General features: G+C 42.2%; 1 protein-coding gene across 1 annotated transcript in view; it reads right to left on the bottom strand.

The window, feature by feature from the left end:
• Nucleotides 1-13,384: 13,384 nt before the first annotated feature.
• The window catches only part of pdzd7a (PDZ domain containing 7a), a 90,090-nt gene continuing 85,196 nt past the window's right edge, over nucleotides 13,385-18,278 (bottom strand). The window contains exon 16 of the mRNA XM_080205883.1: nucleotides 13,385-13,872. Coding sequence (XP_080062009.1) covers nucleotides 13,729-13,872 — 144 coding nt within the window. The 3' untranslated portion in view covers nucleotides 13,385-13,728. The remainder of the gene's footprint in view (nucleotides 13,873-18,278) is intronic.

Raw genomic sequence — 18,278 nt, 5'->3', positions numbered from 1 at the left:
GTTTCCTTGGTGTGTTTTGATAAAATCGATAGTTTGTGGAATGGCACTCTGTTTGTGTCAGTATTTTTATTCATTAGCAGAATCCCAGCAGGCTCTGACACTCGGTGTGCTTTGTGTGGCTAATTGGTGATCTAATTCTTACTGCTGCACTAATGATCAGCACATCAAAGGGGGCACAAACAGCAAATTGAGAATTGTGTGCCTCTTTCTAGCTACTTCCCACACTAGATGCTGTGTGAATTTCCAGAGCATTATGGGATCTTTCTTTCCCTCGAAATTGGCTTAAAGATCGGTGTTTTCTGATGTCAATTTTCAACACTTGACTGTCTAACTGTGGCTGAGTTGGCAGCTCTCCCACCTCAGAGATTGTGAGCTCCACACACTGAGCCCATAACCAAGGCTGGCACTTCACTGTGGTAATGAGGGAGTGCTCCACTGTGAGAGGTACTTTGGATAAGACACAACACCTACAAATTGTTGCTATGAATCCCGCTAACTGTTGGAGTGGAAATTTCCTTGATCCTGGCCAACATATACCCCTCAGTTAGTTAATCATTTATTTTTTAATTCATTCATGGGACGTGGCCGTCGCTGACAGGGCCAGCATTTATTGCCTATCCCTTGTCACCCTTGAACTGAGTGGTTTGCTATTTCAGAGAGCAGTTCACAGTCAATCACATTGCTGTGGGGCTGGAGTCACATGTAGGCCAGACCAGGTAAGGACAGCAGATTTCCTTCTTTAAAAGACATTAGTGAATCAGATGGGGTTTTCTGAAAATGGTTTCGTGGTCATCAGTAGATACTTAATTCCAGATATTTTTTATTGAATTCAAATTCCATCATCTGTTGTGGTGGGATTCGAACCCAGGTCCCCAGAACATTAGCTGAGTTTTTGGCATTGATAATACTACTAGGCCATTGGCTCTCCATTTAATTCCTGTTATTTAATTCCTGTTTGTTGGACTTTGTGCATCTTAGCTGCTGTGTTTAACCTAAATGTACATTACAAGTGTGTGGTGAGCAGTCACCCTCCTTGGGACACTGATTCTTGGAAACAGAAGTGAGCTTCCAGTCAGATTCCTTGAGGCAGTAACTCAGTTCTCACAGCACTCACCAGTGTTGTAGCAGGTGGAGAGTAGATCGCTACCGAATTTCCTGCATGATATCATCATTGTGGTGTGAGGCACAGTGGTTAGCATTGCTGCCTCACAATGCCAGAGACAGGGGTTTGATTCTAGCCTTGGGTGACTGTGTGGCGTCTGCGTATTCTCCCCGTGTCTGCGTGGATTCCCTGTGGGTGCTCTGGTTTCCCCCCACAGTTCAAAGATGTGTAGGTTAGGTAGGTTAGCTGCTTAGTGTCCCAAGATGTGTAAATTATGGGGATTAGCCGTGCTGGATTGCCCCTTAGCGAGCAAAGATGACGATGTTGGATATATTGGCCATGTTAGGTTGCCCCTTAGTGTCCAAAGATGTGCAGGTTAGGTCATTTGTTCACGCTGGATTATTCCTTAATGTCCAATTTAGGGAGTTAACTATGGGAAATGTGTGTTTTTACAGGGATGCGGACAGGGACAGGGTAAGATGCTTGTTTGAAGTGTCAGTGCAGACTCAAGACTAATGAACCAAATGGCCTCCTTCTGCACTGTGGTTTAGTAATTTAAGCAATAATGTAGAGTTCATTATTGGAAAAATAACAACATACAATCTACAGAGGATTGTTGGAAAATACCATTTGTTGCTCATGTCTTCAGCTGCCGAGACCATATACTCCGGCATTCACTATGTTCACTTTTGTCTGTCTCTTTACAATGCTCCTTACACTCAATGTCTTTGACCAAGCTTTGGTTCGTCTCTCCTAACTGCTCCTTATCTGTTCAGTGTCAAGTTTTGCCTGATAAATGCTCCTGTGAAGAGCCTTGGGAAATTTGTACATTAAAGTGGCATATAAATACAAGCTGTTGTTTATATATAAAACGCCAGAATATAGATGCAAAGGATGCTATTTCTGTGACATGCAGCAGTACAAAACACATCACTGCAGATTAATGCACACAATTCAATCATAATAATTTACCATATTGCCTCTGTCAAAACACCTACCACCAGCAAAAAATATTACTGGAAACAAAATAAATTTTCCCTCAGCCTGTGCCAGGACATAGTTTACTGAATAATACAGGCTGCAGTATTTATCTTCCAGCTAATAGACAATGTAAAAATCCCCAGCTCTGTTTCTTTCATTCATCCTGACCTCTAGGTGTGGTAACTGCAGGTCAAAACCCCCCGAATAAATAACAGCCTTTAAAACCTGCACAAAATATCAAATGGGTTTTTAATTGTTCAAAAAAAAAACATTAAAATTTCTTTCTGCTTCCTACTAGGAACCGCATGTCAAGAGATGCCTATTCCCATACATATTATAGACAACAATGGGTAGCCATGTATGATTACTAGACACTAATCCCATTGAGAGTCTTATTATCATCACCTGACTTCACAAATTAGATTCTGTCCCAGAGGTTACTTAAAGAATCCAGAAAAGAAGCTGCTTGGGCCATCGAGTCTGCACTGGCAACAATCCCACCTAGGCCTTATCCCCCTTAACCCCACATATTTACCCCACTAATTCCTCTAACCTACACATCCTGGTACACTAAGAGGCAATCTAGGATGGCCAATGAACCTAACCTCCACATCTTTGGACTGTGGAGGGAAACCTGAACATCTGGAGGAAACCCATGCAGACATAGGGAGAATGTGCAAACTCCATGCAGACAGGGACCCAAGCCAGGAATCGAATTCAGGTCCCTGGAGCTGTGAGGCAATAGTGCTTAATACTGTGCCACCCCACTTCAATATATTTGTCACTTAAATATATTTATTTTTCTGCACACTTAGTTCATTGTCAGCTGTTAATTGGAGACGTGCATTCTCACCTCTCAGTTAGAAGGTTGTGGGTTCAAGTCTCATCCCAGAGACTTGCACATAGAATCTAGGTTGCTAGTTCAATGCAATGCAGAGGTGTTCCTTGTATTACAGCTGTGGCTATCAATGTTCCTTCTAACTGGTGCAGCTGTGCTGCAGATGATGCACAAGTCCACCCTTGAAGGTGTTGTGCTGTCACACCAAAAAATATAAAGATCTAACGTACTTAAGAGAGTAGGTCACAAAGAAAATTGAAGGAGATGTTAGTGACTACCCTTCAACAAGAACTTAATTGACTGTAAAAATCTTTGGGATGGACAAGGGTTGAGAAAGATGCTCTATAAATACGAGTCCTTTCTTTATGTTTTGGGGTTGTTGGTCTGGTTTTATTTTGCTTTCACAGAATCACAGAATTGTTGGCTGCAGAATGAGGCCATTTGGCCCTTTATGTCTGCTGTAGCTCCTCAAAGCAGCATTGTGTCTTACTGCCATTCCCCTGCCTTATCCCTGTACTCCTGCACATCGTTTCCATTCAAATTATCATCTAATGCCCTCTTAAATGCCTAGATTGTACTTGCCTTCATTAGATTTCCAGGCAATGTATTCCAGACCCCAATCACACATTTGATTCTTTTGCAAATCGTTCTAAATCCGTGATCCCTTATTTTTGATCTTTTTACGAACTCTATTGATTCTGTCCAGCCCCCTCATGATTTTGAACATCTGCCTATCAAATCTCCTCTTAGCTGCCTTCTCTCCAAGGAGAACAGTCCCAGCCTCTCCAATCTGTCCTCATATTTGAAATTTCTCATCCCTTGAACATTCTTGTTCCCTCTTCTACAGTCTCTTCAACGCACCGTTCCTATAGTGTGGCATCCAGAACAGTACACAATATTCTAGTTGAAATCTAACTAGTATCTTGCATAAATTCAGTATAACCTCCTTGTTCTTGTACTCTATGCCCCTATTAATAAAGTCCAGAATACAGTATGTTTTATTAACTGCTGTCTCCACCTGTCCTGTCACCTTCAATGATTTATGCAGTTATACCCTCTGCTTCTGCACCTCCTTAAAAATTTTACTTCTTATTTTGTATTATCTCATGTTCTACCTACCAAAATGCATCATCTCACACTTCTCCGCAAGGAACTTCATCTGCCACCTACCTGCCCACACTATCAACTTGTCTCTATCCTTCTGAAATTCTACACTGTCCCCTTCACTGTTAACAATTGTTTTCCGCGAACTTTGAAACTGTCCTCTGGACGCCAATCCTAGATCATTGATATACATCAGGAAAAGGGTCCCAATACTGATATCTAAGGAACACCATGACAAACGTTCCTCCAGCCCAAAAAACATCCATTAACCTTTACTCTCTGTCTCCTATTATTCAGCCAATTTTGGATCCACTTTGCTACTGTCCCTTTTATCACAAGTCTGTTGTGTGGCACTGTATCAAATGCCTTCTGAAAATACACATCAACAACATTACGCTCATTGATCCTTTCTGATACCTTCTAAAAAACCTCCAGCAAGTTAATTAACCACTAATTTCCCCTTTAGAAATCCCATGCTGGCTCTTCCCAATCAACCCACATTCTTCCATGTGACCACTGATTCAGTTCCTAATGATTGTTTACAGAGATTTGCCTGCCACTAATGTTAAACCGACTGATTTATAATTGCTGGGGCTATTCTTACAATCTTTTTTGAACAAGAGGGTAATATTTTCAATTCTCCAGTCCTCCAGCACATCCTCTGAGTCTGATTTCTTGTTTTATTGGCTAGTAGTTGTGACTTGGTGGGCTCAAGGCACAAATCTGTCTCAAATTTGTCTTTGAAATCCCTGTGTACTGACAGGAAATGATGAGGATTCTGTGCATTCTGTGGGCAAGTGAGAACATCAGTTGGATGTGATCCATGGGAAGCTCAAGCAATGTTGAAAGGCTGACTGCTTGGACTAAGCATTGATGGGCAGTTGGCGGCTTTGGGGAGCAGAATCTGTAGAACCATCAACATTACATTAAAGAGGAGGACCAGATTGATTGTAGTGTAACTGAATACAAACCCTGTCCCACCCAAAGGAAAATAATTTGAGGAAAAGTAACTCAGCTTAAAATTGTGCCCAGCATGAAGGGAAGAACAACTCACTATCCTTTCTCCGTCAAGAAGTCAGAATCTGAACCACTCACTCCAACCACTTAGTTAAGCCTCCATATCTTCCCATCCCAGTGCCCTCTATCCCCACCCCCATTCCGCTCCCTCTTCCCTCTTGTCACAATCATCTGCCATCTGTCACTCTGTTTTCTCCTTCCTCTCATCATTTACCCTCCATCCCTATCCTATCTGCTGCCTTTCTCCTGTACCTCACCCACCTCATTGCCTTTACATTACCCCATGTCTGGATAGCTCCTCATCCTCTTACCATGCACTGCTGGAAATGAATACTTTTGCTTTATCCATGTGCCATGCTACAAAGTGAGTGGCTAATGTATAATACAGACATCTGTGACAAGTTTCACGTTTGCTTGTTTCCTGGGAATGATGAGTGTGAGTAGCTCCTGCCAGATTTCTAGTGAACCAAGACAGATGTTATCGTCTTCTTTATGCCACTAAACAACTACCACTTAAAGCTGGGACTATGTGATGGCACAAATGGATTGTATCTTCAATGCTGACTTTATGTAGGTTGCAGAATTGGGGCTGTGTGCCGACTCAGCTGTTTTAACCAAGGTACCGTGGGAGACCAGGGCCTTCAGCAACAGGAAGGAAAACTGGAGAAGGCATCATTTTAGAACTGCTTTTGCATTTGTGCTATCTAGCTCAAGTAGTGTTGGCAGAAACCCAGAGTCACATGGTTGTCTTTCTGTCTCCCTTAGGCCAAACAATGATAAATGATATAAAACAAAGCAAGAAGAAACAGATAAGAAGGTTTTTGAGAACAGCAGAAATAAAACCACATACATAAATTTAAAGCTGGCCTCAATGGAGGAAAACACAGAGCTTTATGTAGGTTAGTAGCATTCATATGCGAGTTGGAAAGCTATTCATTGCATTCCACTATTTGAATTTGAATCTTTTCTTGGACGCTTTCTGTACCTGCACAGCTTAGGGAGTGATCACCACTGGAATTCGACTCATTTTACTGAATTTATGTAACAGGTGCAGCTGTGTCTGGAAGTGTTCAGAGGCTATTATCTATCTTTGTAAAAGTTACAGAAATCTGACAGTGTTATTAAAGAGGGTGCATGGAGAATATATGGTGTTCACTTCTCCTGTCAGCAACAATATAGTGCTCAGGGCTCCCTACTGTATCACTTTTAATAAGTCTTCTGGGTCTAGACATTTTTTTCTAGATATTTTTCATGCTTTATTTGCATTTACGCATGCTGTTTAATGTTCCCCAAAGCATAGACTTAATTATAGCAGATGTACTTGGCTTGCAAGGACTGCATTATATCAGAGTGCTCTTATTTCCATGAACTATTATTTTTCTTCAATGAATACAATTAAATACTTATTTTTAAAGAAATAATTGTTTCATATTAACTGTTTAATACTGTAGTTAGATCATTCTTGGTGTACCTATATCAAATATGGCAGTTGGGACATAAATTAGGACATTAATTCTGCGCTGAGATGGGATTACTGACCAGTTTTTAGTTTAGCTAGTGCACAGCCAGCATCAACCACAGAACATTCTGAGGGGCTCGTTAAGGTTGGATCTTCCCAGTGGTTTATTCAGGAAGCTCATTCTTGAGTTACTATCGACTATACAATGGAATTTGAAAGGCAATAACATATATACCTTATGCAGTGAGTTCTACTTGGCACACTAACATCCACCAGCATAAGAAGGGCAGCAGCTGTGCATTTGGAGTGAGTTGGGGCTGTGAGCCCTGTATTTAACTCTTTATCTTCCTCTTTCCCCCAATCATGTGCCACACACCATGGTGGATGAAATTAAGACCATTGACTTAAAAATGAACAAAGAATTCCTGACAGAAAATGATAAAATTAGTTATGAATGAAAGCACTCGATCTCAATGCATGACTTCTGAGCACAGTTGCTCCACTCATAGCCAAGTGTCAGTCAAGTGAAACAGAGATATTTAATAGGCATTTTGCATGCAAATCTTACCTTTACTCAGAAGATAGATATATGAAAGGATATAAATTATTGAAATGACATCAAAACCATTCTGTATCAATGCCAAGTTTTATTTCACAAAGAGCCATTGGGGGAATAAGATCACAATATTTTTACTATTTCGTCTTTTGGTAAAGAAAATAAGTTAATAAACAAAATTAAGGCACGTTTTTGCTACAGATTATCAAGGGCCACAAAAGGTGCACAGAGTTAATTTGCTGGATTTGATTGCCTAGTTGCCATGTAACACAACACAAATAAAAGACATCTCTTTGGTTAAAAATTGGTTGTAAACAGATTCAGGTAATTCTGCAATTACATTCATAACCATAACCTTTAAAATATGTGCAATAATACCCACCGCATGAAATAAATCCAGAATCTGGAACTTGGTGATAATGTGTTAACGACAGCCAGTTTTCTTCAAAGATCTTTTTGGATGTATTAGGGAGGCACTTATATTTAATATGCAGTCCCATGGGGGCACCACTCAGAGACCCATTACGCTATACACTGCTGTGCTTTGTTTATGGTGGTGCTGCTACTCAAAACATCCCACCATTGAGAGATAAGTAGGACTGACAGTAGCTCATGGGGCCCATAAAAAAATGAGTTTCTTATGCCATTATGTATCTGGAGGTCAAGCTGCTTAATACAAAACAGCACTTTTAATGACTAACAAACTGTGCTTTGCTGTTGATAGCACTGGCATAATGTAAAAGTGCGTAGGCTCTATCAAACATTCAGGACTGTTTACTTACTGGTATGAATTATATATGCATGTATATAGCCTGATAAATGACCAATGACAGAAACATGTAAGTTAGAAATTCAGTTTCTCCAATGCTTTCACTAAGAACTGATTGTGCTAACTTTTACTGTGGACATTAGGAAAGGGAGGAGAAAGGACATTTGAGTCAAGTGAGAGAATATGAATTTTTGCTGATGCAGTTCAATTCTAGTTAAAAAAAATGCCAGTGCCGCATGCATGGAGTTTTGCACATATAGTTGTGTTCTTAATAAAAAAAATACAATGTCATTTACAATCAAATATTTACATATCTTTGAATACATTCAAGTATGCCACAGTTCTTTAGGGTTTAAACAGAGAAAGTTTGAATTATCATGAAAAGTTCACTTATCTCTATTTTTAATTGTAGAGAGTCCATTTAGGGGTATTTTTGATTCATAATAGACAACATGAACTTAATCTGTATTAATGGTAAAAATGCAAAGTAATCATTGAAATATAAAAAACACACAGGTCAAATGACCTCAGGACGTGACTTCTGTAACTTCCACCAAAGTTATGACTTGCATAAGGACTTTTTTTCGAACTGTGGTAAATCTTTAATTTTGACAGTGTCACAAAGCTTTTATTGGAATGCTGCATGAGTTACAGGGGCAAAGTATATGGGAGGGAATAGGAATTTTACCCAAGCAAAGAATTTTACACTCCACTCCCCCAACTGGCATATATAAAGGTGGGGAGGGTCAAGTAAAATAAAGCGGGTTGCTAGCCCGCTGCTTATTCATCCATACATTTCCTGTCTCCCATAATAAGAAGGGTGCAGGTAAGGCACCAGGCAGCCTGCTCACCCTTAGACCTATACCTCCTGTACCATTTGGGGCACCCAACCCCTCCCCGCCAAAATGTTTCCTTTGTTCCTTTCCCTCGCTGAGGTCTTCCAATTATCCTCATTCAAAATCCCCAGACTTACGTAAGTCCGGTGTCTTATCTTTTCTTCGGCCAGAACGGACTGTAGTCTCAGCTGTGGCCACTACTTTCTCCTGGTGCTGAAGGGACTGAAGAGAGCTGCCAGTTAATCAGATTAGCTAGCAGTTCTCTCTAGGTGAAACTTCCTGTCCCTAAGGGGTAGAAATGTACTCAGGTCCTATGACGGTCATCCCAAGTGTAATGTCACTCAGGGCAGCCAGATTGTTGGTTGGAGAGGTGCAAACAGAACTTTAGGTCAGGGAGGTTGCTAATCCGTCCCTCTATGAGCTCCAAGCTATTGAAATTCCTCTTCCACTCACCTTGGTGAGAAGCCACATGAGCTAAAAAGTATACTCACATGATATTTCTGCAGTCTGCATAGCTCTAGGAGAAATATTAGCAACCATTATGACATACTATGGCAAAGTGGATAGCATTCCGGCTTGGGTCACTGTCTGAGTGGAGTTGGCTTGTTCTCCCTGTGTCTGTGTAGGTTTCCTCCCACAGTCTGAAAGTTGTGCTGGTTAGCCAGACCCCAACCCCCAACACCCCCCCTCCCCACACACATACACAACAGATTTTTAAGGTCCAGAGGCCTCTGCACCATTCACCCCTCCCTCCCCACCTCATACCATCCCAGGTCAATTCCCCATGACCCATCATCCCCCGCTTAATGATCAGCAGGCCTTTCCTATCCTCCCTGCCCTGGGATGCCTTGCACTTACTTTGTCCTCCAGTGCCTGGACTTAGTCTCAGGCATCCTCGTGCAATTTCTTTTCAGTCCACTGCAGTTATTGTTGCTGGCCCATTTGATCGACCACTAGAATCTGTAAGATGGGCCCTTCTCCTGAGTGTGAGATGTAAGTCCCGTCAGTAGCCACAATACTAATTTGTGTGTGAAATGGATATGTCGACTTCCCAGGTAGGAGAAAGCAACACCCTGCCATCCTGAATGATTTAAGTCATGGGTCATTATAGTGGATATTAGGGGGTGATTTCCAGCCCCCGTTTGCCATAAGGAGAAAGATGACGTGGGTGAAAAATCCCACGAGAACTGGAAAATGTGATTCTCGCCAGTGAGATTTTCTGATTTTCCACACCCCTCGCTGGTTTAAATAGAATTGAATACATTTCAATATACTTACTGAGCCCCCCGCCACATGATCCCTTCCAATTGAATATTCATGCCCTGTCAATGTGACGTGAAATCGGCGAACTTTACAAGAGCAATTTCAAGACATGAATCATTGTCACCAGCAATAATTCTGCGGTGGTTGTTGGCCATAGTGGGGGGTGGAGAGAATTCCTAATGCACCACTTTGGACGGAGTTCAACCTCTGCATTGATCATAGCTCCTTTAAAGATGGCGCTCACTCTCTGTTGAGCCCTGCCTCACTGTAGTGATGGCAAGAATCCCACCCACTTATTTTTTTCTCTTTTTGAAGATGTGCTATTAGGCTAATTGGAGGCAATAAATTGTCCCTAAATTAGTTTCCCTCAATGTGGAATGCCATAAGCATAGATAAGGATCATGGGTGGAGGGGGGACTGGTATTGTTAAAATGGCGGCACGGGCTCATTGGGCCGAAGGGCCTGTTTCCCGGGCTGTTTTTGTTCTTTGAATGCCTGAAAATCTGGACTAAAAACTCAACAGTGCAGCTGGAAAAGCTACGCATCAGTTTTTATTCAGAGCCTTACATTTTCAAAAAAATGGCTGGGGGGTCTGATGGGGAGGAATTTGTAAGATGTGTATTGGAAGGATCCTTGCAACAGTATGTAGATAGCCCAACTAGAGAGGGGGCGATACTGGATTTAGTTCTGGGAAATGAGCCGGGTCAGGTGGTTGAGGTTGCGGTAGGCGAACATGTGGCTAACAGTGACCGCAACTCCGTCTACTTTAGGATACGAATGGAAAAAGATGAGAGCTGTCCTAAGGGGAGGGTGCTAAATTGGGGGAAGGCTAGATACAGCCGGATTAGGCAGGAGCTTAGGGAAACAGACTGGGATAGGCTGTTGGAAGGCAAGACCACGTTAGGCATGTGGGGAGTCTTTCAAGGGAAAACTGCAAAGGGTGCAGGAAAGACATGTGCCGGTTAGGAGAAAGGATGGGAAAGGTAGGATTAGGGAACCGTGGATTACTAGAGATATAGAAGACCTGGTTAGGAAGAAACGAGAGGCGTATGTCAGGCCTAAGCAGCTGGGAACGGAGAGAGCGTTGGAGGAATACAGAAAGAGTAGGAGGGATCTCAAACGGGGAGTTAGGAGAGCAAAGAGGGGGCATGAGATGGCTTTGGCAGGTAGGGTTAAGGAGAATCCAAAGGCGTTTTACTCCTATCTTAAGAACAAAAGGGTGGCTAGGGGTAAAATCGGTCCTCTCAGTGACAGACGTGGGGAATTGTGCTTAGAGGCAGAGGGAATGGGGGACATCCTGAATGAATACCTTGCACCGGTATTCACGAAGGAGAGGGGCTTGATGTCTGGTACGGTCATTGAGGGAGCGGTAGACCAATTGAAAGATCTATCGATTACGAGGGAAGAAGTGTTAGGGCTTTTAGATGGCATTAAAACCGATAAATCTCCGGGGCCCGATTGCATTTATCCTAGGATGCTTAGAGAGGCGAGGGATGAGATTGCTGGGCCTCTGATGCGAATCTTTGTCTCTTCTTTGGACACAGGTGAGGTCCCAGAGGACTGGAGGATAGCAAACGTGGTACCATTGTTTCAAAAGGGTAGGAGGGATAGCCCGGATAACTATAGGCTGGTGAGCTTAACGTCAGTGGTAGGTAAGTTGATGGAGAGGATTCTTAGGGATAGGATGTATGTACACTTAGAGCGTTGCGATCTGATTAAGGATACGCAGCATGGCTTTGTCAAGGGGAAGTCTTGCCTTACAAATCTGGTAGAATTCTTTGAGGAGGTGACAAAAACGGTCGACGAAGGACAAGCCGTTGATGTCGTCTATATGGATTTCAGTAAGGCATTTGACAAAGTCCCTCATGGTAGGTTGGTACAGAAGATTAAAGCTCATGGGATATGTGGTCAGGTATCTAGATGGGTAGAGAACTGGCTTGCAAAGAGGAGTCAGAGAGTAGTAGTGGAGGGGTCTTTTTCTAGCTGGAGGTCTGTCACTAGTGGTGTGCCGCAGGGCTCGGTACTGGGACCTCTTCTCTTTGTAGCGTATATAAATGATTTGGAAGAGGGAGTAGGTGGTGTGATCAGCAAATTTGCTGACGACACCAAGATGGCTGGATTGGCAGGCAGTGAGGAGCAGTGTCTGGCAATACAGCGGGATATTGGTAGGCTGGTTGATTGGGCAGATACATGGCAAATGGAGTTTAATCCAGATAAATGTGAGGTGATGCATTTTGGCCGGAATAATGTAGGGGGGAGTTATATGGTAAAGGGTAAGCCCGTAAGGAGTATAGAATCGCAGCGAGGCCTGGGGGTGCAAGTGCACAAGTCTTTGAAGGTGGCAGTGCAAGTGGAGAGTGTGGTGAAGAAAGCCTATGGTACGTTAGCCTTTATAGGAAGGGGTATAGAATATAAGAGCTGGAGTCTAATGTTGCAGTTGTACAGAACGTTGGTTAGGCCGCATTTGGAGTACTGCGTCCAGTTCTGGTCGCCTTACTACTGGAAGGATGTGGAGACTCTGGAGAGAGTGCAGAGGAGGTTTACCAGGATGTTGCCTGGTATGGAAGGACTGGGGTATGAGGAAAGATTGAATAAATCGGGGCTCTTTTCCCTTGAAAGATGCTGACTGAGGGGGGATCTAATAGAGGTATATAAGATTATGAAGGGTGTAGATAGAGTAAACAGAGGTAAGCTATTTCCTATGATAGAGACACGTAGGACAAGGGGCCATGGACTTAAGGTGAGGGGGGAGAGGTACAACACAGATGAGAGGGAGGTTTTTCACACAGAGGGTAGTGGGGGTAATGGAATGCTCTGCCAAGTAAGGTGGTGGAGGCAAACACACTAGAGTCATTTAAGAGTAACTTAGCCAGGCACATGACTGGGTTGGAGATGGGTGGATATAGGAGATTGTTTTAAATAAGGGTCATTAGCATTGAGGCGTCCCTGGTAATGTAAATGGATCTGGTACGATAATGTTTTTTCTCTTTTCATTCACAGGTTTTAAGTCAGTCCGCCTCGTGTCCAACGAGGGGCATACACGCAATGAGTCGTACTGGGGCTGCTCTTGGTTGTTCGAGATTGGCCTAGTGCTTCATGTCGTTAGTGTGTGCCTAAACTGGACAAGATACTGGGCAAGACGACAGCTCAGTGACTATTGCTGATTGCTGTGCAGACACATGGATTTGGGCCGGTGTCTTGGGAGTTTGCGCATTCTCCCCGTGCTTGCATGGGTTTTCTCCTGGTGCTCCGGTTTCCTCCCACATCCCAAAGATGTGCTGTTAGGCTGATTGGCAGGAATAAATTGTCCCTAAATCAGATTCCCTCAATCTGGATGGCCATAAAACATTAGACAGGGGTTGTGGGTGGAGAGAGGGACTGGTGGTGTTGAGATGGCGGCGCGGGCTCGTTGGGCCGAAGGGCCTGTTTCCCGGGCTGGTTTTGTTCTTTGTGATCCAAATCACATTCTTGAGCTTGACAAAGAAAATGACAATGAACATGCTTTCCATAAAATGATTTATGGACCATCTGCTCAAGAAGGAACTGTGTAAGATTCTATTTTGAGAGTCATTTGGATAGAGACTAACGACCCATTTATTTATGAATAATATAGAACAGTGTCCATCCATTGTATGAAATGTTTTGTAAATTGCTTTTAAAATCAATAGTAAAATAGTTTAGAGATTTCAAATCAATTGAAATTCTGTTGCAAGACACTCGTCATTCATTTAAAAATGTCTGTAATGTGTGGTTACCCCAAATTATATGCCAAAGATCCATTCTGGTCCTGACAGATGTAGCCTTCAGCTGCTTTTAGGCACTTTCACCACAAACACCATTGGATCCAGAGATTTGTTACTGTAAGATTGGCGGATTATATCCACAGCTTGTTGATGCGTGACGTTTTGTAGGCTTTTTCCGTCGACTGAAACCAATTCATAACCAGCCTGCAACAAGGGGAGAAAACATCACAATTACTAGTCAATCTTCCTGATTCTCAACAAAATATCTGGAACAGTAGGACATTTAGAGGAAAACATTCTTCCCCTTAAGTGTCAGTTAAGTAAGCATATGTGCTGCTCTTCTGGTGCTTTTTTTTTAAAGGGGTATTAATGGGGATTTTCCAGTTCTGATGCTGAATTGGAAAGGCCAGAGATCAGTGAGCATTGCACTCATGGAAGTTCAACAGAGCTGACCCTGTCAGAGTTTTCAGGATTCACTGTAATCACCAGTGATTGGAAGCTCCAATGTGGCCTTAGGGCAGGAGTCTGACAAAAAGGCGAGGGTGGGAAATCGCTGCTAATGATTGTCAACATGATTAGGGTACATCTTTTGGGTTCCTTCATTCACTTTCTGAAGTCAGATATTATTAGCTACTGAGTTTCAGAGTGCTCGTTTAGCTAAGTCTTAGTTCCCTTTGTGTTCAAGAATGCTTTCACTTACCCAGTTATCAAACTAAATATTTCAATGCATTCAGGACAACAAATGATTAGTTCAATCCTGGAATTCTCCTTAATTAGTCAGCAGTATAACACTCCGCTAGAACTTGCTTTACTGAAACTAATTTATCAAATAATGACAGAAAATTAACAACATCAAAGCATTCTTTACAACACTATCAAACTTCTACTTTATTTTACAATGAGAAAATAAGGTTAATACTTGTGATAGAACAACAGTGGAATCCATTTTCTTATGTGTTGAATGATTGTCCTTTAGTTTGTTAATTCCAAAATGTATTTGTTTTCATTAGATTTTTTCAAATGTAGGCAGATCGGTTGAAATGTACTGGAAGCTGCTGGAATGGCCATGATTACAGGTGTCCAGTAGAATCAGGCTGGAGTTCCCAGGTCTAATTCCCAGTTGTGAAAAATTGTCTCGAGTTTAGTTGGGGGCAGCCCAGCATGAAAATCCCACCTGCTGGCACCAGAATGTCAATTCGACTCATTAACGAATAACTTGAGAGCGATTATCCCCGAGTCCACTGAGAGTTAATGATTTAATAGGGAAAACTGCCCCGAAAACCCTAATGCCTTGACTAGAGGGTGCATACTCACAGCATTCCCTGCCTTTTGTCTATCACCTCCTCCTCCTGCAACTGCCTTGCCACTGTCCCACTTCCCCACAACCCATATTTTGCCATATGCATCTATCTCCAGGGATCTAACCCGAATGAAGAGCTCAGTGCATTACCAGCATCTGCCATCTTTTCCAGTGGTGTTGCCAGTACTGAAGAATGGCCATCATCTGAGGGGTGGAATTTACACCTCATTGCGGCCCCGATCCAATGATTGAATGCGAGGCCTGACACTGTCCAGATTGAAGTTAAATAGGCCTCCTGGAGAGAAGCAGTGTGAGGATTCCTCTGGTTCTCCAACCAGTTGATTGTCATAGAAAATCAGTGCTGCTCAGCGTCTCAAACTCACCAACTGTTGTGGGTTCAACTCCCATTGCAGGACAGTTACTGAGGGAATGCTGCATTGTTAGATGTGCCGACTTTTGGACGAGGTATTAGATCAAGGTCTCATGTGCCCCCTCAAGTGGACACGAAAGATCCAAGTACCAGAATTGTACCCACTATTCCACATGTGCCTTCCCAATGCCTTATACAGTTGTAACATAATGTTCAATTCCTGTACTCAATGCTCTGATGGATGAAGGCAAACACTTCCAATTACTGGTAGATATTCTACTGAGAGGTTGTAAGGAATAACCCGGTCAGAATCATAGTGAGTTAGGATGGAGGGTGGAACTCCTGCCTCAATCAAATAGGTGCAGGAAAAGGAATAACTTAGTCCCCAGATCTAGGCTCATATATTAAGAAAAAGAAATACTGGTGTTGGTACCAGAGGAAGGGAGAGGAGGGAAATTGGTTTAAAAATAAAGAACTTCTAACAGACATAGTGAATGATTTCAGTGCCAGAATGAAACTACTTTATGTCCTTCTTGGGAGTGGAAGACAATTTTTCTGGCAAAAGTGCATTTGATCTGGAAAAGCTCAACTAAAATGACCATAATCTGCACTGCACATTTTCTTACTGTGGGCATTTACTCTGTTGTACTATTCCTCACAAAAGCTCTAGGCATTTTAAAGCAGAGGAGTAGAGCGTTGTTTTTTTTTTACTTGTTGGTATTTGTTAACACTGTAGCTGGAATTCTTTCATTCTGCCCGCCTCTGGAATTCCAGCGGACGGGTGCGGACCATTGCAGTTGGGCAGGAATCTTCGGTTTTGAGGCGAGCGTGGCCAGAGAATCCTGCCCTGTACCTTCAAATGCAGAATGAATTCTGCCGGAGAAAATGAGATCTTCTGCACAACAACTAGCAATCCATTAATTTGCAGTGAAGAACAGAAAGGATTGCAAGGTAAATCTCAACTTTTCATAATATTGCTTACAAATTGTTAGAAAACATTGCCAAAAAACATCCCATTTTTACATATTGTCCTTAAATGATCACAAAGTATAACTTGGAACTTGGTTTAAGACCATTAATGCATGGTCATTTGCAAAACAAAAGGAATGATCATTTCACTAATTCAATTTTAATTTGTTAGCGACTCAGTTTTCTTTATTAAAATAAGGGATGGGAAACTGCATCAGTAAGCACTGTGACAGATGGGCTACACTGTACATTGCACTAAGATGCTGGTGGGTAAGGATGCCAGATTCCATAACTGTTTTTGATTCAGAAGTGAAAATCTATGCCATGCATTGATATTGCCTCACAAGGGAAGACCTGTCATGGGTGGCTTAATAACAATCACCCAGTGAATCCTCTGACCAAACCTCAGAGTAGATACGTGCGGAAAATCATGGGATACTTTTCCAATCATTTTTATATGTAGGTTTTTCATGAAAAGATTAATGTTAAATATCTGTACTTATGAGATTGAATCAAAACTCGAAAGAGATTATTGCAATACAATGTAGTCAATCACCAGCACAAAACCAGGGCCCTATGCTGTTTTTCCATTTCTGACTGCTGCTTTTCAGGTAAGAAATGAGAATGCTGTCAGATGAAAGTCATCCTAAAGCTCTGAAAAATCAAAGCCGAGCAAATTCTATTGTCACTGCAAGGGGCAAGCAAAAGGAAATGGGTTTTACTGTGTCTGAGAGTTATTGGTCAGGCAATCCAGAAACATTATGCCAATGTGCCACTGGGTTGATGAAAGCTCAGTTAAGTCAAGCCATTAAAAATCTGGGTTTCTAGCCTGAGAACTGTCCCACTACTTCGACAGGGACAAGGTCTGGAAGATCCTGTACCATATCTCTGTACAAATTAATCTGAATGCTCCTGCAGCCATTCCCCATCTACTTGGGGATTGTAAAATTTATGCATATGCTCTGAAAGTGAAATAAGGCAGAATGGAAACAAAATATAATTGTAAATTTTAGGCCATTGGTCTTAGAACTGTAGCAATAAGAGCAACATTTCCTTACCTTAAAATTATAAGCCACTTAACACAACAGTAACCCCATCACTCCTCAAATAGATCAAGAAAAACCTTGCAGCAAGTACCATATGGGCTGCCAAAGGGTTACGTTCTGTTTCTTCAACACAACCAGTTCTATCTTTATATTCTATCAAGTAGAGTAACAGATGTGAGAATGATACAATCACATCTGTCATCAAAGCATAAATTATTTTAAAAATGGGAATAAGATTCCAAGTTGGCAGAAATATTTCACTGCAGTTCTTTCCAAACACCTCTATTGAAAAAGGTAACCTTAATAGATTTAGGGGGAGATGGTGGGTGTGGTGGTAATGCAATCGGACTAATAATTCAAAGGATTCTCCTGGGAGATGTGTTCAAATCCTACCATGGCAGCTGGTGGAATTAAAATTCAATTAGAAAATCTGGAACATAAAGCTAATCTCGGTAGGTAAGCGTGACAGCTATCATCGGTTGTTGTAAAAACCAATCTGGCTCACTAATGTCCTTCAGGGGAGGAAATCTGCCATCCTTGCCAGTCTGGACTAGGTGTGGTTCGAGCTTTAATTGCCCTAGCAGACCACTCAAGTCAAAGGCAATTAGGGATGGGCAACAAGCACTGGCCATGACAGTGGTACCCACATCCCATAAAAGAATACAAAAAGAGGCATTTGATTAATTTGGCTCGTGATAGTGAAGTAAATGGATTAATGCTTCTGTTGAAAAAGAAATATATTGGCTTGGGTGTCTGTCTGTATGGCGTTTGCACGTTCTTGTGTCTGCGTGGGTTTCCTCTGGGTGCTCTGGTTTCAATCCACAGTCCAAAGATGTGTGGGTTAGGTGGATTGGCCATGCTAAATTTCTCCTTAGTGTCAGGGGGACTAGCTAGGCTAAATACATGGGGTTATGGGGATAGGGCC

This window comes from Carcharhinus amblyrhynchos, chromosome 17 (genome assembly GCF_965287045.1).
Source record: "Carcharhinus amblyrhynchos chromosome 17, sCarAmb.v2.hapA, whole genome shotgun sequence".
NCBI lineage: Eukaryota > Metazoa > Chordata > Chondrichthyes > Carcharhiniformes > Carcharhinidae > Carcharhinus > Carcharhinus amblyrhynchos.
Note: the sequence above shows the minus strand (reverse complement) of the source record. Positions and strands in the feature narration are given on the sequence as shown.